The sequence below is a fragment of the Rhinoraja longicauda genome, unplaced genomic scaffold, assembly GCF_053455715.1.
Source record: "Rhinoraja longicauda isolate Sanriku21f unplaced genomic scaffold, sRhiLon1.1 Scf001431, whole genome shotgun sequence".
NCBI classification, from domain to species: domain Eukaryota; kingdom Metazoa; phylum Chordata; class Chondrichthyes; order Rajiformes; family Arhynchobatidae; genus Rhinoraja; species Rhinoraja longicauda.
The window spans coordinates 1-25,000 of NW_027602646.1; the positions used below are offsets into that span (position 1 = coordinate 1).

General features: G+C 44.2%; 1 protein-coding gene across 1 annotated transcript in view; it reads right to left on the reverse strand.

Moving 5' to 3' along the window:
• Window positions 1-581: 581 nt before the first annotated feature.
• Window positions 582-25,000, reverse strand: part of LOC144591677 (procollagen galactosyltransferase 1-like) — a gene marked incomplete at its 5' end in the record, with an annotated part of 30,215 nt that continues 5,796 nt past the window's right edge. The window contains 5 exons of the mRNA XM_078395719.1: window positions 582-4,764; window positions 7,711-7,970; window positions 20,413-20,616; window positions 23,346-23,473; window positions 24,515-24,647. Of these exons, the coding sequence (XP_078251845.1) occupies window positions 7,730-7,970; window positions 20,413-20,616; window positions 23,346-23,473; window positions 24,515-24,647 (706 nt within the window). The remainder of the gene's footprint in view (window positions 4,765-7,710; window positions 7,971-20,412; window positions 20,617-23,345; window positions 23,474-24,514; window positions 24,648-25,000) is intronic.

Here is a 25,000-nt window from a genome sequence, read left to right on the forward strand (position 1 = left end):
ATCATCTTCAACCATCTAATCAAGTTTGATCGTCTCCCCTGCGCTCTGCCAGCACCGTTGGTGACTATTGGGGCCAATCCAAGGACCTCACTAAACCATTCAATCAGTAGTGACAACGGGCAGTGTGATTTAATCTTAATGTTTGTCTGAAGAACAAATCAGATATTGGCTCACACTCTAATTTGGATGAGCTTCAGCCTTATTTTTCAGGCATATTCTGGGCCAACCAACCTTGAAGATTGGGGTTGTTTTTGGAACCTCTGCCTGCTGTTACGTATATATTTGTCCACCGCCAGTGTTATTTTTGTGACGGTTACTTCTAAAATGTTAAACAACAAATTTTCACTTTTTTAGCTTATGCTCTTCAATTTTTAATTATCAATTTTATCACAAAAAGATGTGTTAATCCACGTTCACTCCAGGGACATCAACAACAAAGAACAAAATTGGGTAATTGCTTTTGACTTAACTTGGATAAAATTTGGAATCTTCTGTCATTTTAACAATATGTTTAATTTTAACGTGTTGATTTTATACTATCTTTAGTTATTACGTTATTAAATTAGGAAGTTGATTGGTCACAATATCAAAACAGAAGAGGAGGGGGGAATATATTGATGGAAAAATATTGTTGGAAATGTAGCTTAATTTTTAATTGATATACGAACTGGCACGTTTATGTCTTTTAAAAAAAGGCACTGATCACCACCATTTAGGGCTAGATTTGTCAATCAAAGAATTTGATTGAGAGATCGCGTGGATCTGTCTATTTCTAGTTCTTCAGCTGTTTTCTGTGCATTGAATCCTGTGATCCATCCTCTCTAGTTAATGCTTCATTTTCAGGTATAACTGGTCCTGCTTAGATTGATGAAGGGACCTGACCCGAAATGTTGCCCGTCCATTCCCCCCACCGTTGCTGCCTGACTGGCTGAGTTCCTCCAGCACTCTGTGCTTCGTTCATGATTCCAGCATCTGCAGTTCCTTGAGTTCATTCATGAATATTTTTTAGCTTGTCTTAGAAACATTCCTCAGGGACATGTGTTTTTGCATTAATTAACAATAACACTGTTAATTACAGTAACACTCTTTCCTGCATCTATTATCTAGGAAAGGGGCTGGTGGAGAAAAAGAAAACACAAACATTTAATTCACGACGATCTTTTTTAAAAACTCAGACCAGCTGAACAGTGTAAAGAGCGGTGACGAAAATATCAATTTGTGGTACAACATTGATCCATCCTAAGGAAATGCTCCCAATGCAAGTCAGACATTTCTACATGTTTGCAATGAAATGCAGTATACAAAGAGATCTGCAAGACAGCATTACTGATTATTAAAATATCTTGACCAGAAGAGTAGGCTTTGGCTTCTCTGCTCCCACTTTGGAACCTTTACCTCCATAGTGTGTTGGTTGTTTTAAACAAAACATGCAACATGAATTTCTGTCCATTTATTGATAGACAAAGAGTGATCAAGATTGCAACCAGTAGTGTGAGAGCAGAGAAACCTTTGCCCAGTTACAATTCCAGGTCTAAAAGGCACAGCTGAATCCAGCATTTGAGTCACAAGGTAGGCACAGAGGTGGAGGCCACTTCCTGCCAATTCTACCTCACTTTGATGAGAAAGCTACACACGTTCCTGCAGGTCCATTTTAGCAGGTCCTTCTGTCAGCACATTTTCCCTGGGTGTTGTTCCTCAGAGTCCATTCTGTTAGCTTTTCTGCTCTGTAAAGTTGGTCTTCCTGACATCAGCCTTGAGTTTGTCTATTATGAACCTGCATATCTGCACTCACTATAGGGGTTCAACCAGAACTGGTGCTTCAGGCTCACCCTTCCTCTGCTCCTCAACTCTCATTATGAGCCCTCATTAATGGTAAAGAGCCACAGTTTCTCCACAGTTTTGCCTTAGAACTTCAGCCTTGAACCTCCAAGTATTTCTCAACAGAAAGAAAAACATATAATTTTAACCAAATAAACAAACGGACATAGTGGGAAGTCAATTTTGTGAACATAGTTGGAAAGATCAGACATTTGTTTTTACATTCCGGAGAGAAAAGAAAAACACAATGGGGAGTATGTCTGCCATCCTGCCAATTTAAATAGGTGTATGGTTCAAGTTCCTGGGCGTACACATCTCTGATGATTTGTTTTCGCCCAGAACATTGATGCGATCACAAAGAAAGCTCAACAATGCCTCTACTTCCTCAGACGTTTGAGGCAATTCAGCATGTTGGCAAACACCCCATTGAACTTCCACAGGTATGCAGTAGAGAGTATATTGACTGTATGCATCGCGGTGAAGAATGATGGGGTTGCAGAAAGTGGTGGACATTGCCCGGTCCATCACAGGCACCGTCCTTCTCATCATTGAAGTGATCCACAGGAATCAAGAAGGCAGTAAATATCATCAAAGATCCATAGCATCCTGACCATGCTCTCATTTTGCTGCTACCGTCGGGAAGAGGGTACAGAAGCCTGAGAACCTCAAGCTCCAGGTTTAAGAACAGATTCTTTCCATCAACCATCAGATTCTTGAACCACTCTGCACTACCTTAACCACAACTCTACCTCAGCACCGATCCACTACATACTTTGCACTACTATGGTTGCTCTATGTATTTTGGTTTTTGCACTAACTTTAATCGATAATTTATTGTATATTTATCATTATTATTGCCTCTAATGTGCCTATAAAGCTGCAGCAAACAAGAATGTTAATGCTCTCTTCATATGGCAAATAAACACTTGTGAAGTTGGGTAAAAACATTTTAAGCAAAAAACATTTTGAACTGTCCATCCTCCCCACCAAAGATAGTGAATAGAGGTTGGTTTGATATTCTAAAATGAGTTAGGAATTTGATCATAAGATCATAAGTGAAAGGAGCAGAATTAGGTGATCCAGCCCATCAAGTCTACTCTGTTATTCAATCATGGCTGATCTATCTCTCCCTCCTAACAATAGACAATAGACAATAGGTGCAGGTGGAGGCCATTCGGCCCTTCGAGTCAGCACTGCCATTCAATGTGATCATGGCTGATCATTCTCAATCAGTAACCCCATCCTCCTGCCTTCTCCCCTTAGCCTTTGACACCTGTACTAATCAAAAATAAATCCATCTCTTTTTTAAATATCCGCTGACTTGGCCTCTACAGCTTTCTGGCAGCAAAGAATTCCACAGATTCGCCACCCTCTGACAAAAGAAATGTCATCTCATCTCCTTCCTAAAAGAATGTCCTTTAATTCTATGGCTATGATCTCTCGTCCTAGACTCTCCCACTAGTAGGAACATCCTCTCCACATCCACGCTATCCAAGCCTTTCACTATTGAATGTAAATCATTCTGTTGTTTGTTCTTCAAACATCAAGACCATGGGCCACTGGACTTGCAATAGTCTGAAATAGTCTCACATTGGCAGTTAATTCCCTATGAGCTTCCTTTGCAATCTTATAAGTGACACTCCCAGTAGGCCTGGTGTGACTCGATCATAAAGGAACTGATCTCTCCCAGTGCCTGCACAGTGACACCATCCCAGTCGTCACCAGCTGCAATCAAATAATCCTCAAACCCCTGTTTCTGCAGATTACTATCACAGTAGGAGACAGCCATTGGGAGACCATGAAGTGAGGGCATGTTTATTTAGAAGTATGATCTTCCCGGATAGTGAAAGGCTTGGATAGAGTGGATGTGGAGAGGATTTTTCCACTAGTGGGAAAATCTAGGACTAGAGGTCATAGCCTCAGAATTAAAGAATGTTCCTTCAGAAAGGAGGAATTTTTTTAGTCAGAGGGTGGTGAATCTGTGGAATTCTTTGCCACTGAGGGTTGTGGAGGTCAAGTCAATAGATATTTTTTACAGCAGACATAGATACATAGATACAAACGTCACCCATTCCTTCTCTCCCGAGATGCTGCCTGACCTGCTGAGTTACTCCAGCATTTTGTGAATAAATCAATAGATACATTCTTCATTAGTACGGATGTCAGGGGTTATGGGAAGAAGGCAGGAGAATGGGGTTAGAAGGGAGAGATAGATCTGCCATGATTGAATGGTGTAGACTTGATTGGCCGAATGGCCTAATTCTGCTCCTATGACCTTATGATCTCCAGCAATTTTTGCCTTGCTTTTTACCTACCGAGGAGTTTCAAAGAGTTGCTGGCTGAAATTCACAGAATAATTGAATGATACAACACAGAAGGAAGCTGCTTAGCCCATTCTGCCTCAACTTGATATTTCGCTCATTTTCCCTCTTTCCCTGGTATACCATCACGTGATCTCAACTAGAGCATCAAACCTCTCTTTGCTTAAACAGCCTGCTGCCTCTCAGCATTGTGGGAGAACACAGGACCAGCAGGAAGTTCTAAAATGGTCTGTTTTAAGCACCAGCATGATTAACATTGCTGACTACATATTGGGAGCATATCAATAAAGAGCAGATCGGAAATTGTTTTTTGCGGTTCAGAAATGTTGAAACATCTATCTGCACAATATTTGATGTTTCTTGTTGACAAGCGGGATCATTTTGCGTTTAAGTCAGTGTTTTGCCTTTTGGACAGTGGGTACTACCTTCACACTACACACAGGTGAAGTGTGAAATGGAACTGAATCATTTTGCTCCTCGTCCAGGTTCCTCTGTCTAGTTGTCTGGCCTGCCTCTGGCAGGTAAGCTTTGAAAGAAGTCCACAACATTGCAGCCGGCCGATCTTTGTTCATTGTTTGGCAGTTCTGTCGGTCCGAAACACCAACTTCCTGAGAACGTTCACCTTCTGAAAATGGAGAATGTAAAATAAGATTTACTTTCTTTCAGAGAAGGAAATAAGAGTGGCACAGTGGTGTAGTTGGTAGAGCTGTTGCGTCACAGTGCCAGAGATCTGGGTTCGATCCTGACCACGGGTACTGCCTGTCTGGAGTTTGCACATTCTCCCTGTGACTGCATGGGTTTCTTCCGGGTGTTCCGGTTTCCTCCCACATCCCAAAGCTTTAATGTGAGAGTATGTAGGTGGATTGTAGAAGAAGATGGTACAGAAAGCATGGAATTAAGCCATTTGGCCCATCGTCTACTCTGCCATTCAATCATGGCTGATCTATCTCTCCCTCCTAACCCCATTCTCCTGCCTTCTCCCCATAACCTCTGACACCTTTACTAATCAAAGATAATCATGCTCACCGACTTTCTCTTCCATTTTTAGTGCCAGTGGGGAATAGTCAGAGAGGTTAGACCCTGTGGCTCTCTGGTCCCAATCTCATAAACAGCTTGTGAGTTCAAGTTTCATTTTAAACAAATCAATATAATAAAAGCTGGTACTCCAGCCTTGCATTCAAGGAGTGCTGCTCTGCAAGAGGCATCATCTTAAAGATGAACGGTTAAACTAACACCCCACCGACTTACTCAAGACTAAAAGATCACAATTTTGATGAACAGCAGGGAATTTTGACAGCTGACAGCACCCAAATTGCATGGTCTGGTCATTGCAGTGGAGGCCAATTCATTGGATGTTTTCAAGAGAGAGTTAGATACAGCTCTTAGGGCAAATGGTGATCAAGGAAAGCAGGAACGGGGAACTGATTTAGGATGATCAGCCATGATCATATTGATTGGCAGTGCTGGCTCAAAGGGCCGAATGGCCTACTCCACTTATTTTCTATGTTTCTATTACCATGTTGCCATTTATGGTGATGGTTTTTCCTACTTTATAAATGTCCAAAATTCTGACAAGATAATCGACCTTGATGTTCATGCTCCTCCCCTCTCTGCAGATGCTCAACTAAATGCCAGTTCACATTCTTCACCCTCCCTCCATCCCCCACTCTGTTAGTGTTCAGCTCTTTGGAGTGTGAGGCCAGTGGAGTGATCCATTGCTTTCTCAGGAGGAGTAGCTTTACCCAGTAGGCAGTCAGCCCATTTACTCTTGTGCTTTGCATTTCTCAGCCATGAACCTATAGTCTGAGCGACATCTGCAACATATGTTAAGAATGGGAAGGTCTAGGCCCCATGCCAAGAGATCCCTGGGAACACTGGAGATCAAGTTGCCTGGTGTGCACGGAAGCTTAAGGCAGTCCCACTGATTACAGCTGGAGCATCCTCATTACCTACTCAAAATAACATAGCTCAGTAACTCATTTTCTGAGAATAGATACATTTCTTTATATTTACAGGAACACTACATTTAATTTGGCTTTTTAAATATGGTTGAGTGGTCATATCAGCCCTTCAAAGCATTTTTAGCTCCTATTCAACAACGTAACAAAACACAGCGATTACTACTTTGATGCACTATGTGCAGAGTGGGTGCAAACCTCACGTCACCCATTCAAACATAAAAAGCACTGAGGGAATGCAGCACTCTGTGGCTAGGAAGAGGCCAGGAGGGCGACTGATCTGTGAACCTGAAACGCAATGAACTGGCCAGGGAGAACAAAGGCAGGGAGACAAGGGAGGGGTGATAGACTGAACTGGCCAACTGTATGGATGTGCGTTACAGAAAGAGGGATGGAGAGTGACAGAGAGGAAGGATGAGAAGGAGAGGGGGGAGAGAGAGAGTAGGGGGCAATAAACAGAAATGTATATTCACTGTTCCTACTCCATCTAGTCACACTTTGCATTCGCTCTGTGCACGTCTGGCTCAGGCGGGGGGAGTGGGGGGTCAAGTGATATGAAGCTCATGGTGGGGATATTTCTCTATTCTGTACATTGGACCATTAGATGAGTCACAGCAATTTACTGATGGATGTGAAAAAACGGCCCCTTACATGTATTAGGTTCCATTTTATTATTCTGGAGATTCCTAGTAAACATTGAAACAGTTGTGTATAGTTTTGGTCACTGTGTGATAGGAAGGATGCCATTAAGCTGGAAACAGTGTAGAGACGATTCACAAGGATGTTGTCATGACTCAAGGGTCTGAGCTATAGGGAGAGGTTGAGTGGGCTTGAATTTTATTCCTTGGAGTGACAGAGGCTGAGCAGTGATCTTAGAGAGGTGTATAAAATCATGAGGGAATAGACATGGTGAATGCACAGAGTCTTTTTCCCCATGGTAGGGGAATCAAGAACTAAAGGGCATAGTTTTCATTATGTCATAACATTCTCCAGACCATAAAGAGCTTTAGATCAAAGGTTGTAAAAGGTCCAAAGTCCTGAGGGGTTGACCAGAATTGGTTTAGGTAGAGGTTTATTATTGTCACATGTGCCGAGGTACAGTGAAAAGCTTTGCTTGCATGCTATCCAAAGAGATCAGATTTGCCGTACAAGTAAAAGTGAAGCCAATCTCAAGCACAATAGATACAGCAAATGGGAAGATACAACTGTGACTGAATTTGAAGACAAATGTCTAACCCTCAACAGCAGTGTCATCACTTCCTAGACTGATGATGTAAATGGTCTAGTTGGCATTGGAGCTGATCATTGAATAGCGCAGATTAGATCCCCCAGTGGGGAGGCAATGATTCTGAGTTATGCAAGTCCACCGAATCATCTCCTATCTCAACTCGAGTTAAATCAAGTTTCCATCATGCCATAAAACTCTCTGGTCCTTTGGTGGAGTAGGGTTCAAGATGTGTGAAGCCAGATGGTCCTTCAGGATCAGTGCAGCAGATGCTGGCAGACTGTCACTGGTCTGAATTTACCCGCTGACCTGTTGAGGAGGGGAACTTTCTACTCAGGCAATAAAGGAGGAAGAATTTATGCGAACAAGTCTATTTTTTCTGCCCTACCTTACACTGATGCAGAGGATTACAGTTCGTCCCTTGAGGCAGATCCAATGGACTGACGTGAGGTTCTTGTCTGTGAGGCCTTCACTGTTTTCTGAGAGCCGCTCCAATCCGTCTTCACCAAGTCGTCATCCCAGATGGTGGAGGTTTCCGTGTCACTGAACCATCCGGATTCTCCAGTGTAGTGGGTGGGGAACACCAGGAGAGGGTGGACGGAAAACGCCAACAGGTCTCGTTTGGGGTAAAGCTTCTTGTATTCCTCGCTGCAAGAGAAAAACGTACATTTAGCAACGCTCCAGGTTTGGTGTCATCTCCAATGCATGAGCTGAACAAGTGGTAGAAACAGATCCAGTTGCAGCTTTGCAGAGGTTGCAGGGATGCTGCAAAAGCTGTGGGGAAAGATTGGAACAAACGTGGTTGTTTTTTCGAAGGGCCTCCTTTTGTCGAGTGATTCCATCCTCCCTGCTCCTTCCCTTAAATTGCTGCCCCTCTGGAGCTCAATTCCACAGGTCTTGCTCAACTGGTCATTCTGTGTTGGAGCCCCAGTATCAGCTTGGGGCATGGCAGAGTCACAGAGCTGTACAGCACAGAAACGGGCTCCTCAGCCCAGCTGTTCCATACCGACCGAGTTGGCATATTGGCTAGTCCCATTTGCCCCATACCCCCCACTAAACCTCTCCTCTCCTTATACATGTTCAAATGCCTTTTAAAAGTCAATAGTATCTGCTCCTATAGCTTCCTCTGGCAGCTCATTCCAGGATTATCTTCCGAGTGAAAACTTGCCCCTGAGAACCTGCTTAAAATTCTCCCCTCTAGTTTTGGAATCAGTGCATGTTACAACAGGACGACTACATTACAACGGTATTTTCTGCTCCAATAGCATTCCACAGCATGACAGAAACAATATTGTTCTACAAGTGAAAACTGCTGCAAGTAAGAATTTCATTGTTATATCTGGGACATATGACAATAAAACATTCTTGATTCTCTTGACACTTGATATTACAAAAGGCCACGTTGTCCTAGAAATACTTAGGGCGGCACAGTGCTACAGCCACTAGAGCTACTGCCTCACAGCGCCAGAGACCAAGGTACGATCATTTCCTTGGGTGCTGTTGTTCTCCCTGTGACTGAGTGGGTTTCCTCTGAGTGCTCCTGTTTCCACCCACATCCTGGGTTTGTCGGTTAATTGGCCTCAGTAAATTTACCCCCAATGTGTAGGTCATGGATGAAAAAGTGGGATAGCATAGAACTGGTGTGAAAGGGTGATCGATGGTAGACGTGGACTCGGTGAGCTGAAGAGTGGGCAGTGTCTCTAAACTAAACTAAACTCTTTGGGACATCGCAAGGTAGGTCCGGTGTGGTACAAACCCAAGTCCTTTCAATCTCACTACACAGCGTACTCTGCAGATGTGTCGTGTCTGGTTTGCCTCAGCACGGAGTCATATGTTAAGCTCAAGAACATTAAATACTCAGTCATTCCGTTTTGGTGTTACAGCAATTTCCTGAGGGGAGAATTCCACCTCGTGGCCAACAATAATTTGAAGGTGGAATGTTCCAGTCCCTTTTTATGTGAGTTTGCACACTACCAGAGAGCACTAAAGGCATTACATCATTTTGGCTGTTGGTATAAGGACTTCGTTGGAAAAATGCCAGGCATATAATATAGTTCCCTCAGTGGGAAATACGGTTTGGGCAAAGGAAATGTATGGGGCAATTTGATTTACACAGAGAGTGAGGGGTGCCTGGAATGCACTGCCAGGGGTGGTGGTAGCAGCAGATATATGATAGGAGGCTTTTAGATAAGCACATGATGTGCAGTAAATGAAGGGATGTGGATTATGTGCAGGCAGTGGAGATTAGTTTAACTCGGCATAATGTTCGGCACGGTCATTGTGGGCTGAAGGACCTATCCCTGTCCTGTACTGTTCTAAGTTCTTGTTGTTCAACCTTGTGCAACCTTTTGGGTTAATTTTAAAAAAAGTACTTCTCATAGCCAGTTCCACTGTGAACTTGGCAGACTTCCAAAGCTTTCTCTGTATATTTTTAAAAATTACATTGGAACTGGCTTCTGTACATCAAAATTGCTGGTAGTCATGTTTCTATATTTGTGGAAAGCATTTTCGGTAATTTAAAATTGTATTACTGGAGGTGGACCAGACAATGGGTACAAATGCTTATTCCGTTGTGGTAAACTCATTTTTAGATGCATGAGCATTCTTAAATATGACAAGATCTCCATGCCTGTACTATTTCTACTGCAGTATGATGGAAATGCATTGATTTGTGCCACATTTTGCATTGAGTTGTATGCAAATCATCTGGAGAAAAAACTCTGGGGAAAAAAGACTTAGGAAAGGTGAAAGGCACTTGAATCAGTGGCTGTGCTCAAAATTGAATCTCTGAACCAAGACTTTTAATCATGTTTAATCTGCGATATGTTGAGGTGATGAGAAAGGAAAAGTGAATAGGGAAAGATGATGACAATGGCAATTGTAGGCACAGAAAAAGGATGGAATGGGAACTTGCAAGGTTATAAACTAATAGTGGGAGTCAGCATAAAAGCAGGTATTATGGACCAAATGCCTTCCTTCCGAGGAGTACAACACAAAAAGCTGACAACTGGAGGGAAAATGTTATAATTTGGAAGTGCTGTTTTAAAACATCACAGATAAAAAGGCAAAACACAATGTGCTGGAGGAACCAAGCGGGTCAGGCAGCATCTGTGGACATTTCAGGATGGAACACTTCTCCAGACCCGAAACGTTGTTTGTCTATTCCCTCCTCAGATGTCGCTGACCCACTGAGTGTTGTGTTTTGCTCACGGTTCCAGCTTTTGTAGTTCCTAATGTCTCTACAGATGTAATGGGACTGCTTTGAAATTCTCTTTAGATGGTTATGAATAGTCTAACTTGATCATTGTTGGCCCCACTTGCCTTCTCCAACATGACTTTTCAGTAGGATTAGGTGTGAAATTGTACCCTTTTGTTTCTTTAGTAGCTCTGTTGAGCTGAGCTCTCAGAAGTAGGACACTCCCAGCTCAAAGAGAGAACGTAAGCATCGACTAAAGAGCTGGCAGACCTGGATCTGGAGAAATGTCACATTATTGCATTCATTCTTTAGATTAACAGCAGGTCTTATAATACTTCCTCTGCCAAGTTTTGCAGAATATTATTGCCCAGCTGCCTTTCTAACCACTGCAGGAACATCACACTATTTACAATTAAAAGGCTTTTTTTTACAACTTGTTTCGTTTAGCAAAGTTAAGGAACTTAACTATAATTTGAGTTCCGAGCTAAGATAACTCAATCATTAAAGGAAAAAAAAAGTGATTCTTAACCAGCTTGGAGTTGATGTTTTGTCCACAGATGCTGCCAATTTGTGGAGTGGAGATGACGAGAGTGTAGCTTTCTAAGTGAGGCAGTGGAAGCCTCCTCAGCATAAGGTAATGGTGCATGAACACCAGCATCTGTTGCACTGCTAGGTCTCACATGGGTGATATCTGTCAACTAAAGCAGACCTGGAAGACCACGCTCTCTCCAGCTGGTCAGAGACAAGTATCTACCTGAGTGCCGGATCCCCTTACTTTGGACCACTTCCAACAGCTTCCAATATAAACATTAAAGTTCAGAGCGCTTCCAGCAGTGTACTCTGATCAGAATTATCTCGACAACCCAGCAGCATGAATATTGATTTCTCTAACTTCAAGCAGCCCTTGCATTCCCTCTCTCTAAAATCCCTCCCCCGCCCTAGTCCTCTTGCTAATTTCACCATTAGTATTCCTTCGTTATCACCTCGCCTCCAGCCAACAATGGACCATGGTGAGCTCCACCTTTCCTAATTCATCGATGCAGGCTCTGCTTTGGTCTGTACCTTCCCAAACCCCTAGTGACCCCCTCCCTGACTATCAGTTTGATTGCGGGTCTCAACCCGAAACATCACTTCTTCCTTTTCTCCAGAGATGCAGCTTGACCCGCTGAGTTACTGTACAAATTGGCATTTTGTGTCTATCTTCGGGATTATCTTGAGGTCACTTCTCACTACGAACCCTTCCACTGAGTTTTTTGTCCCTCCAGTGTGGATACTCACACTGATGGATGCCAAGGGGACAGTGCCTCTCTCATCATTTATCTCTATGATACACCTGGAGACCTAATGATTCACAGCCAACTTCATGCTGTACCTCAATACAGAATCAGGGTCACAGACTCAGGGCTAGGGGCTGATCATTTCATAATGAACCAAGGAGAAAGCTCTTGATGTAGAAGGAATTCTCCACCCACTAATGTTTGTGGCTGCCTCACCTTTAAATATGTTCAAGGCTGAGACAGAGGGAATTGTGAATACTAATGAAATCTGCATATGTGCATCAATTGTGAGAGTGAATTTGAGGCATAAGATCATCCATGACTCGGCAGCATGGTGGAGCAGGTTGAATGGCTTACACTCTTTCTTATGCTCTTACGTTCTTGTTAAATTTAGATTGCAAAGATGGCAAAAATCTGAAAGATTTTCACCATCTTCACAAATGCCAGTATAGAAATATGATGCAGTCACAGAGTTAAAGAGCTGTGCAGCACTCACCCCCATTATGTCCATGCCGGCCAAGTTGGCTTACATCCTTGTCCAAATCGAAGGTAGACACAAAATGCTGGAGTAACTCAGCGGGACAGGCAGCATCTCAGGAGGGAAGGAATGGGTAACGTTTCCGGTCGAAACCCTTCTTCAGACTGATGTCAGGGGAGGGGGCGGGACAAAGATAGGATGTAGTAGGAGAGCATGTTGCTAAACTCTCGTAGAAGTGAGGAGGAGAAATTCTTCAAAGTAGACATACCTTGGGGAGAATTCGCAGTGGAGCGGCAAGATGTGTAGGAAAAAAACTGCAGATGCTGGTTTAAATCGAAGGTAGACACAAAATGCTGGAGTCAGGCAGCATCTCACGAGAGAAGGAATGGGTGACATTTTGGGTCGAGACCCTTCTTCAGACTGATTCCAACGGTTTTTTAAAAGTCATAATTGTATCTACTTCTATAGCTTCCTCTGGCAGCTCATTCCAGATACAGATAACCCTCCGAGTGAAAAAGTTGCTCCAAAAATTGTCTCTCATAAATCTCTCCCCTCTCAGCTTAAGCCTATCCCCTTTAGTTTTAGGATCCTCTAAGTTTTAGGACTGTGAGCATTCATTTTATCCACAGATAAAAGTCCCAGACAGTACAACCTCTCCTTACAATTCAAACCCGTGAGCAGAGTCTCTTCTCCACCCTTTCCAGCTTAACACAAGACAAAATGGCACTTGGACTAAAGTTTAAGTGCATCGCGGACAATCGGTCTCTAGCCTATAACGTACTCAAGCTATGTAGGCCCGCAGCTGAGAACTGTCTTTGATTTAGATTAATTTGCAAATCACACATGCTGGAAGGTCTGTTAACAGCCAAAGTTTCATATCAGCAGAGCAGTGGACTCCTATTACATGTCTTGATCTGAGGATTTGTTGGAACAGAGTAGCTAGATTTCTTGCACTAGAACTGATTGAGCTCTTCCGAACCTGTGAACAGTTAAAAACAGATTTCATTCAGACAACAGCAAACGGAGCGAGAGATATTGGAGGGTGGAGGGCAGGGTTTGCAGAAGGAAAATGGATGCAGAAGTGAGATTGAAGGAGAAGGGAGCCCCAAATGTGCCATGTTGTGCTTGGATGTCAGATTTCTGTCTTTGAAAGGTAATGCAAACTGTGGCTTCTGCACAGAGTGGCGGTAGAAGCAGCCATAGGCACCACGTAGGTCTCTTCCGCGGGGCCTTCCATCACCCGGCGCAGCTCGGCCGCGGGACTGAACAGCGCCCGGTGCGGCTCGGCCGCGGGGCCTTCCATCGCCCGGTGCGGCGCGGCCGCGGGACACCATTCTGCTTTAGTTAAACATTTTGTTCAAGATGGCCGCGCCGTTGTGTTTGGCTGCCTGCCACTGTATGTTTCTTTTTTTTCCTAATCAGATGTGCAGCACTTTGGTCAACGTGGGTTGTTTTTAAATGTGCTAAACAAATAAAATTGACTTGACTTGACTTGACTTGACTTGACATACATCATTGATCCAGTGCCCCCAGAACACCGGGCCTTAACCTGAGAATATAAGAAACTGCATATCCACTTGAGCCAAGAATGGACTTTTCAGATACAGAAGTGGTAAGATGGAGCCAGAACACAGTGACTCTCTGCGTGCTGACCCAGAAGAGGATCTATTGTACTCATGCATAATGTGATTTTGACTGGATTGCATGCAGAACAAGCATTTCACTGTTTCTCTGTAGACGTGAACTATTCTGTAATGCTGCCAAGGAGCAGACAAAATGGACAATCTAGCTGATCTAGCTTCAACACCAGCAAGAGATCGCCAATGCCGAACAATGATTAGACTTTACTGCTTTAAACATCCACAACATCATCTCACCGATGCGAAACACTGAAAGATGCTGACACTGGAAAATGTTCTGCCATGCTGTGATCAGATTTGTGGCCATTTTACTGAGCAAGTTTGGTTCAAAACAAAGAAGGCCGGTGTTGGAAATGGAACATTTTGCAATGTCTGCTTCTACAGTCATGTCAGATTCTCTTACACACAAGGAACTGCAGATGCTAGTTTACAACAAAACGCACAAAGTGCTGGCGTAACGCAGCGGGTCAGGCAGCATCTCTGGAGGACATAGATAGGTGTCGTTTTGGGTCGGAACCCTTCTTCACACTGATTGTAGTATGAGGGAGTGAGCTGGAAAAAAGGTGGGGTGGGACAAAACCTGGCAAGTGATAGGTGGATACAGGTGAATGGGGTTAGGTAGATAAAGGCCGGAGAAGAAAAGATAAAAAGCCATGAGATAAGAAGAGGTGTGAAATGTGAAGTCAGATAAGGGATGTAGGCGGAAGAGGACGTGGGATGGGGAAAGGGGGCTGGTGTGTTGGAGAAATTAGTGTACATCCACATGGGGCACAGGGAAGGTGTGGGGATGAATTCTCCAATTTTAGGCAACTAACTAACACCCCCCCTTCTTTCCTCACTCTCTGTGCCCTATCTGGATGCGCGCCCATTTCTCCCGCCTTTCCTCTGTCCTCTTCCACCTATAACCTTTGACAATATTTCATATCTCTTCCCTCCATATCTCCTTATCTCACAGCCTTTACTCTGACCTTTGTTCAACTATCTCCCAATCAAACCCTCCTCACCCGCTTCCACCTATCACTTGCCTGGCTTTGTCCTGCCCCAACCTCTCTTCCAGCTTTCTCCCCAGTCGACAATTAGTCCCCTTATTTGCCATTCCTTTGTCTCCTTGTCTACTTTAGTCGCCTTTTCATCTCTGTCCACCCATCCTCAAATCCCCCCCTCCCCCCCTCACCTGCATCCACCTATCACTTGACAGGCTTTGTCTTGCCCCCCCCCCCACCCCCCAACACCTCTCTTTTCCAGCTTGCTCGCCTCACTATTACAATCAGTCTGAAGAAGGGTCCCGACCAGAAATGTTGTCTATCCATGTCTTCCAGAGATGTTGCCAGACCCACTGAGTTACTCCAGCAGTTAGTGTCGTATGCAAGATCCCAGCATCTGCAGTCCCTTGTGCCTGCCAGAAACAGTCCATCTAACAAGTAGATTGCCCACGTGAAGGAGTACTCTGCCAATTTCATGGCCAGCGTCAGTTCTAACGATGAACTGAAACAGGTGCTGGATGAAATGCTACTTCCTAGGCAGCCAGCGGGTAAAGTCATTTTCATGTAAAAATACTCAGCAGTCATCCTCTTCTGTTACACTGCACATCCTCCAAGAGCTACAGAGAGGGATTATTTATAAATCATTATCCAGTGCCAAATAGCCATACTTCGGTACAATGCTCAGGACTCTCGGCCAAGGTATATTTTGCTCTTGCTTTTTCCGGGACAGCAATAGTACAATGACCCACGACAGGTGGGCCCCGAGTGCGATGACAGGCGAGGAGTTTTGAGGGTGATCCATGAACATCCCTCGAGACTATGTTCTGGCAAGTCGGTGCCGATAGGAATGCTGTCAGAGAATTCGGTGGGAAATAATTACTTTGCACGAAGATGCTTTTAAAAGTAGGAAGCACTGCACTTACAGGAAGGAGTCTTCTTCATAAATAAATATGGGGGCACGTACTGTCTCTCCCCAAAATAATGGCACAGCAAAGTAAGACGACCACCACCTTCAGTGTTGTATTCGGTGAAATGGAGACACAAGAGACTGCAGATGATAGAATCTTGAACAAAACACAAAGTACTGGAGCAACTCAGTGGCCCGGGCAACAAGAACTGACTGCGCACGTTTCCGGTCGGGACCCTTCTTCAGACTGATGAGGTACAAAGTATCAGTCTAACATACAGTATGGTGTCCGAAGAAGGGTCCCAACCCAAAACAGTGTCTGTCCATACCCTCCTCAGATGCTGTCGGACCCACTGAGTTCCTCCGCTATTTTGTGTTTTGCTCATTCATTAAGTGAATGTAGTTTGGTGTCATTTGCTGCAAGCAATACCAAAACACATATGTTGAAGGTATTGAACTTTCACAAGGTTGTCATGGGTTTAGAGCTCCATTATATGTGAAAATAAACAGTTCAAGATAGATATCAATCAGATATGTCACAGGAGCTCCAATGTATGCCCTCAGGCAGGACAATCTCCCTCAAGCTCCTGCATGTTTATCCCCTTGCAAACAAGTTTGGGATGGTTAAGTCATGGACGGTTTTGCAATACTGGACAAAAATATGAAACAGTAGACAATACTGCTGCTTGAAGCTTGAAAGCGCACACCAACGGACTTAGGGACAGCTTCTTCCTCTCTTTTATGAGGCTTCTGAATGGTCCTTCCATAAGCTAGAGTACTGTCTGATTCACCTCTCCCCCACTGTGAACATTGGAACTGGTTTATAAAACTGTTGTGCTACATTCTGCACTCTGCATCTTCCCCTTTGCTCCATTTATTGTACTTCATCAGTTCATAAGTTGTAGGTGCAGCATTAGGCCATTCAGCCCATCAAGTCTACTTTGCCATTCAATTCTGGCTGAGCTATCTTCCCCTCTCAACCCCATTGTCCTGCCTTCTCCCCATAACTCTCACAACCACTTGAATTTGTCTTGATTGTATTTATGTATATCTGATCTGTTTGGATAGAAGCAAAGCAAAGCTTTTCCCTGGACCTCAGCACAAGTGACAATAATGAACTTAAACCTAAATCTAAACCAATACATTCCTTGCGTATGATCAGCCATTCAGTATCAGCCCAATACTCAAATTGCCTTAATCCTTTACTGTATAAAAAGCTGATCATTCTTTACTGTATAAAAAGCTGATATTCTTGCTGTTGAGGGCGTGCAGCGTAGGTTTACTAGGTTAATTCCCGGAATGGCGGGACTGTCGTATGTTGAAAGACTGGAGCGACTAGGCTTGTATACACTGGAATTTAGAAGGATGAGAGGGGATCTTATCGAAACATATAAGATTATTAAGGGGTTGGACTCGTTAGAGGCAGGAAACATGTTCCCAATGTTGGGGGAGTCCAGAACCAGGGGCCACAGTTTAAGAATAAGGGGTAGGCCATTTAGAACGGAGATGAGGAAAAACTTTTTCAGTCAGAGAATTGTAAATCTGTGGAATTCTCTGCCTCAGAAGGCAGTGGAGGCCAATTCTCTGAATGCATTCAAGAGAGAGCTAGATAGAGCTCTTAAGGATAGCGGAGTCAGGGGGTATGGGGAGAAGGCAGGAACGGGGCACTGATTGAGAATGATCAGCCATGATCACATTGAATGGTGGTGCTGGCTCGAAGGGCCGAATGGCCTACTCCTGCACCTATTGTCTATTGTTTGAATATACTCAATGACAGGCTGGAGGTGGAGAATTCAAAAGATTCACAAGCCACACTGACAAAAGGCATTCTTATTTCTGTCCAAGCTATTAGACCCTTTATTCTGAGGCCACGATAACAGTTCCAGCTCTCCATCCTGAGGGAACAAACGCATAAATTCATGTTATCGGAGCAGAATTAGGCCATTTGGCCCATCAAGTCTACTCTCCCATTTAATCATGGCTGATCTATCTTTCCCTCTCAACCCCAGTCTCCTGCCTTCCCATAACCCCTGACACCCGTACTAATCAAGAACCTGTCAATCTTCATCTTAAAAATATTAATTGACTTGGCCTCCACAGCCTTCTGTGGCAATGAATTCCACAGATTCACCACCCACTGACTAAAGAAATTCCTCCTTTCTAAAGGTCTGTCCTTTAATTCTGAGGCTCTGGGCTCTGGTCCTAGACTCTCCCACTAGTGGAAACATCCTCTCCACTGGATAATCCAGAAAATGCTGCTGATTTCTGGGCAGTTAAGAATATTTTTAACAAGCAGAGACACTAAACTGTGTTGGAATTTATTCACAAAATGCTGGAGTAACTCAGCAGGTCAGGCAGCATCTCAGGAGAGAAGGAATGGGTGACGTTTTGGGTCGAGACCCTTCTTCAGTCTTCCTGAGATGCTGCCTGACCTGCTGAGTTACTCCAGCATTTTGTGAATAAATACCTTCGATTTGTACCAGCATCTGCAGTTATTTTCTTATATAAACTGTGTTGGAAAAAACACAGTCCTCATGGAAGGTGTAATTGGCAGAGGGAAAGCTAATTCCAATGGAGCCCTCTTCCTGTCGATGTGCTTGAAGCACGGTCTTGTCATAACCAATATCTTAGTTTTCCTTTACATAACTTGATGATAACTGTTTCACATGTTACTGTTCAAGACTTTGGCCGCATTCTCACTCCAAGCTGAGGTGACAGCCAGAGTGACAGGGACCTGGTCACGTAGAGAATGAAGCAGGAGAACATGAGGAATATTCATTCTCTGATGTATTCCCACACTCTAAAAACACGCTGAAATTTATTGCATCAGTTCCAACAGTTGCAGCTGTTTTCTGGAACACTGGTTATGATGGCTGTGGTTGTTACTTCACATTCCTTTCCCTCTACATATCTCCCTGGCCTTCTGCTTCCTTGTTTAACAGCTCACACATTTTGAAGCGTCGAGAGAGAGAGAGAGAGGAACGAGACCACTGCAGATCATGTGGCTAACCCTAAACCAGAAACATAAAGTGCTGGAAAAACTCAGCACGCAGTTATCGTTCTGTGGAGAGTGGAGGCACCTTGACTGTCTGTCTGTTCTGTCGTAAGGGTGAGCAAGCTTCCAGCCAGAGAGGGAAATCTCATCTTTGTATTTCTGTACATAGATAGATACTTTATCGTCACGTGTACCATGAAGGTACAGTGAATTCTTTGTTTTTGCATACACAGAACACAAAAGAGTCACCACAAAGTCCCAACAAAGTACTGTGAAATATTGTTGGTCCCTTCCTCGTTCCCCACCCACCACCGGTCCCTCTAGTTCTCGGCAGCCCCCCCACGCCAGGTTCCCCCTTTGTTCTCGGCAGCCCCCCCATGCCGGGTCCCCTTCGCTCTTTGCGACGTGGCCTGTCCACCTCGGCCCACAGGGACTCCGACCTGTTCTACGAACCTCTTTGTGCTTGACGGTGTGGCCAATGCCAGTGGCTCGGCCCACGCCCTTGCAAGGCCAAGCCCATGCCTTTATACCAGTACATTTGTGTGGTATCCCAGGGGAAGTTTGCTATCCAATTGCCCACGCTACCCTCACTTTCACCTTTCTACTTGCTCTGTTTAATCCAACCTTTTTTGTACCTCTTATTCAGGAGTATCTCTGTACTTTCCACACAAATTCCTATCATGCATCAGGTTATTGCTTCCCCCTGGGCATTCTTGGTGTTGACATCAAGATTCCTCACAGCATGTCCCAACGTAAGCTTGCCCGAGGCCTCAAAACACTCAGTCAATAAATCCTTTCTCCAATATTAAGTCTTTAAAACCAATCTGATAGTGTTTCTGTTAATGGTGATTTATGCCAATTGGTGTTCATTGAATTCAGCTGGAAAACATCAGTCAGGCACCCTTGAATACACAATTCTGGGAAAAATAACATGGACTTACCCAGGGGAATGTGTCACATGCATTTCCATGAACAAAAAACCTGTCAGACTTGGAAAATAGAACAGTACAATGCAGGAACAGGTGTAGAAACATAGAATTGCAGATGCTGGTTAATACCTAAAAGGACACAAAGTGCTGGAGTAACTCAGCAGGTCAGGCAGCATCTCTGAAGAACATGGTTAGGTTTCGGGCCGTAGTGGATTGTAAAGGGGAAGAAGCATTCTTTCCCCCCCCCCCTCTCCAATCAGTCTGAAGAAATGTCTCGACCTGAAACATCCCTATCCATGTTCTCCAGAGATGCTGCATGATCCGCTATGTTACTCCAGCTTTTTCTAGTTTCCCTCTCCCCTGACTCTCAGTCTGAAGAAGGGGCTCAAATGAAAACATCACCTATTTCTTTTCTTCAGAGGTGATGCCTGACCCGCTGAGTTACTCCAGCTTTTTGAGTCTCACTTTGTTGCATGACCTGCTGAGTTATTCCAGCACTTTGTGTCCTATTGTGTAGGACAGGTGGTTGGGCCCTTGATGTCCGTGCCAAACATGACGCCGTGCTAAATTAATCTCCACTGATCCATACCCGCCATATCCATGTGCCTATCTAAAAACCTCTTAAATGCCATTTGGCTCTGTTAAACCAGTCAGAATGCTTTCCAATTAATTAAGGAGGACTCACTTTATGTGCTTGTCATACATTATAGGAAGGAATTCATCCACAGGCAGCATCTTTGTCAGTGGCTGAGAGTTGACCAGTTTTTCGGCCCCCTGCAGTGAGATGGCGTAGGCCAGGGTCCAGTACGAATACTCGGCCACTACCAGGTTACGGATACCTGGCATGGCCTCTTCCTGACTGGGATTGACCAGTTTACGACCAAGGTAGCTGGAAAAATGAAATGTTGCATTCGTTAAACTTAATACTTGATTGTAACCAAGTGCCCACTTTTTAAATTAAGATTTTCTCATAATGCAAGGTTTTGTGGTAGATTCGCAAACTACCGTGGTCCTGCGCGCTACAGAGCGAAGCCATTTCCTGAGGTTTAAGACGCGAGCTGCTGCCTCACAGCGGCAGGGACTCGGGTTCGATCCTGACCTCAGGTGCTGCTTGTGTGAAACTTGCACATATTCCCTGTGAACGTGTAGATTTCCTCCGAGTGCTCCGGTTTCCTCCCATGTCCCAAAGACATGTGGGTTTGTAGATTGATTGGCCTCTGTAAATTGCCCCTAGTGTGTAAGGAGTGGATGAGAAAGTGGGATCATGTAGTGTGTACAGGTGACCAATGGTCGGCATGGACTCAGTGAGCCAAAGCCCCTATTTCTGTGCTGTGTCTTTCAATTACCAAGGACACCAAAGACTTAATATGTTTTGTTTGTGGCATGAATGAATAATTCCTGCCTCGTGCATGTTTGATTTATCACCATTGCATTCACACGCCTTTGGCCCTAATCTCCGAACTTTCCTTCGTCAAACTGTTCCACCATTTACTTCCTCCATTAAGGCATACACTATAAAAGATGTGTACAGACTGACACGTAAATGCGATTAGTATAGATGGGCAAAATGGTCGGCACAGATGAGATGGCTGGAGGACCAGTTTCCGCATTGTACCACCCAATGACTCCATGAAACCTAAATCTGACGAAGGGTCTCGACCCAAAACGTCACCCATTCCCTCTCTCCTAGATGCTGCCTGACCTGCTGAGTTACTCCAGCATTTTGTGATACCATAAAACCTATCCTTAATCTAGCCCAATGTTTTCTTAATTGGCTCAATGATAATATTTTTTAAGGGATCCTTGCGCAGTGTCTTGGAGCATGTTATTGCATTAAAAGTACTATATAAATGCTAATTGATGATGTCGCTGCTAATCGTCAGTGAAACTCATTGAAAGGGTCTGGTTATTGGAGCAGGGAGGAGACTGGATTGGGAATGGCTGAGATGCCTCGCTACATCAAGAGTCCTTGCTGTCTTAATCTCAGAAGGTACACTAAAAAGAGATGTAGAACAATAGAGACACAAGCAACTGCAGATGCTGGTTTTACAAAATCGTCACAAAGTGTTGGCGTAACTCAGCAGGTCAGGCAGCATCTCTGGAAAACGTGGATCGGTGATGTTTCGAGTCCAGATCCTTCTTCACAACCAGTCTTAAAAGGTCTCAACCCCGAAACGTCACCTGATCATGTTCTCCAGAGATGCTGCCTGACCTGCTAGGTCACGCCAGTACTTTGTGTCCTGTATGGAACAATGTGGAGGTCAGTATGTATAAAGTGAGAATTAGATGCTTGCTCCATTCATAGAGCAGGATATCATCAGCTGAATTGAATTACTGTCTCAAAGACCTTGGGGAGGTATCCCTGCCATCGTTATCTCAATTGTCTGAGCTGTTGCCTTTCATGTTTACAGCGGTTCTCTGAGAGGGAAAAAATATTGGCCAGTGATTCAATGACAAAGTTCTGCTTATTTCAGGACCATGTGCTTGAAAAAGGATCTTCCTTGGAGTGAAATCCAATAGCCCCCATTGCAGGGTCACTCCAGAAACGCAGCCTGCTACCTCCTGCAATGGCACATCAAGTGACAACATTTCCTCTGCTAATAATAATTACCTCCCTACGTGAATTTGAGAGGGAGATGGGATGGAAAGGGAACTGAGTCAAAGGGAAGAAAATGAGGAGTGATAAACACATGCCCACGTGCAGGGAGGGAAAGAGAGCCAATCTATAAGCATTTGGACAATGGTGGACTCTGGTAGTACAGTGTTAAGTTGTCGGGGTTTCGTTTAGTTCAGGGATACAGCATGGAAACAGTCCTTTCAGTTCACCAAGTCCATGCTGACCATCAATTGCCCATTCACGCAAGTCTTGTGTTAACCCACTTTCTCATCCACTCCCTGCACACGCGGAGCATTTTGATGAGGCCAATTAACCTACAAACCCCACGTCTTTGGAATGCAGGAGGAAACCGGAGCGCCCGGAGGAAACCCACACGGTTACTTGTAAACTTCACACGGACAGCACTCGAGGTTAGGATCGAACCGGGGCCTCTGACACAGTGAGGAAGCAGCTTTACCAGCTGCGTCACTTGAGTATCATGTATCTACAGTGTGGCTGGCTCGGTTGTAAGCATGTATTCTCTTTCCGCTGACTGGTTAGCATGCAGCCAAAGCTTTCCATGGTACCTCAGTACACGTGAAAATAAACTAAACTCAAACTCAAACCCAAGGCCTCGACTATTAATATGGAGTTATAACTACATTATGGTAATTGGGAAATTTCAATTCAAATAAGTTTGGAAGTGGAATGCTTATGTCAGTAACAGCATCTGATTGTAGTTAAATATCCATTTAGTTCCCTTTAGGAAAGGAAATATATCCTTGTTTCTGGTCTGGCCTGGATGACGTAGGCAACATTTCCATGGGCATTGAGGGATATTGTGAATAGAAAGTTAAAACCCTGTCGCACAGGCTGAGGTAGCTGTACGATCACAACAGTGTAAACTGCTCATTCATCCAGAGACCTGGAGAGACTGAAAACCAGGCAACATTCCCAGGGCATTGGGATCAAACCAGCATACCTGCTTCAAATGCTTACAGATACGTTTAATGTGCACTTACATCAGGTCCCATTCTAAAGCCACGTTCTCAACGTCACGTAGTAATCTTGTCAGCTTCCTCTTAAAGTGGCCCTCAAACCTCACATCATCTTCGAAGACCACAGCTTTGTTCAGCTTTCGATCCACAACCTGCAATCACATTAAAATACCATCCTTTATTTTCCCCCAGTTTGGAGAATAGCTGACTTATAACTCCGCCTCTCAATAAGATCACAATGTGAACGGGCACCAAGAGGCAGTGAGTACCGATGCCTCAGATCTAAGAAACCCTATTTGTTGGCCTCTCAAAACAAAATAAGTTATTCCCATTCATCCTGTCCAGGATTTCTTAAGTAGATTAGTCTACGGTGGACTCTGTGGCGGAGTGCCTACTGAAATGAAGACTGGCATAAGAAGAATGGGCGGCACAGTGTTGCAGCAGTATTGTTGCTGCCTTACAGCAAATGCAGCGCCGGAGACCCGGGTTCGATCCCAACTACGGACGGGGTGTTGTCTGTACAGAGTTTGTACTTTCTCCCCATGACCTGTGTGGGTTTTCTCCAAGATCTTCGGTTTCCTCCCACACTCCAAAGACACACACGTATGTAGGTAAATTGGCTTGGTAAATGTAAAAATCGTCCCCAGTGTGTGTAGAATAGTGTTAATATGCGGGGATCGCTGGTCGGCGTGGATCCGGTGGGCTGAAGGGCCTGTTTCCGCGCTGTATCTCTAAACTAAACTAAACAGTAATTTGGTTAAGGATTCAGCTGAGTGCCAGGAGCCACACAATCTGTATACTTGAACCATGAGTCAGAACCGTCTACAGTGGAGACACCCATACTTGGTCAAATCACTGCATACCATGCCCACTGACTACCACTAATGATAGATATGTGTTAGCGATCTAACCAGTGCTTTTTCTTGCAGTCAAAAAGGTGCCGGCACACATGATTAATGAACATACATATCAGATTACCAGAAAATGAAACCGTGCGTTTAACTTTTTAGAGATGCTAGTACAGTGTATTGGTGTGCTCCATCATAAAAAAAAACCATGGATATAAGCAAGATTTGAAATGAAATTGTACGGGCAACTCCTCTGCTCCTGAAAGACATAAAGCTTTGAATACCAGATTTTAGGGGGAAAAAAGTTAAATCAGGGTACAAAATCATCATGTCAAAGATGCAAACCTCTTTCCAGATGGAATAATGGCTAAGGAAACATCCAATTTCTCCCTTGGTCAAAGTCCTGCCAGAGTATGGGTCAAAATATCCCGGCAACATGCTAACTCCCATAGCATTTAACGTACTACTATTGAACGCACTGTGGAGACAAAATCAAGGTAAAAAATGTCAGTAAGAGATAATGCTTTAAAGTAAAAGGTACACATTAGCCCACAGAGTGAAAGTGGCAACACTCTCAGATACACTGTTTGCAGGAGGCTCAACCTTTGGATGAGATGGCAGTATTGAGAATATTCTGCTTCTTCAACATGAAGCCAAGCGATATGTTCTCATCGTGACCAAAGGTCAGTCCTCAACCAACAAGAGATTGAAGTGGGACCTTGCCTGGTTAAAGTTGGCAGGCCTGACAGGACAACACCCCGAGTGTTTTACTACATTTACATAACATAAAACAGTACCTCACAGGACCAAGCCCTTTAGCCCACAATGTCC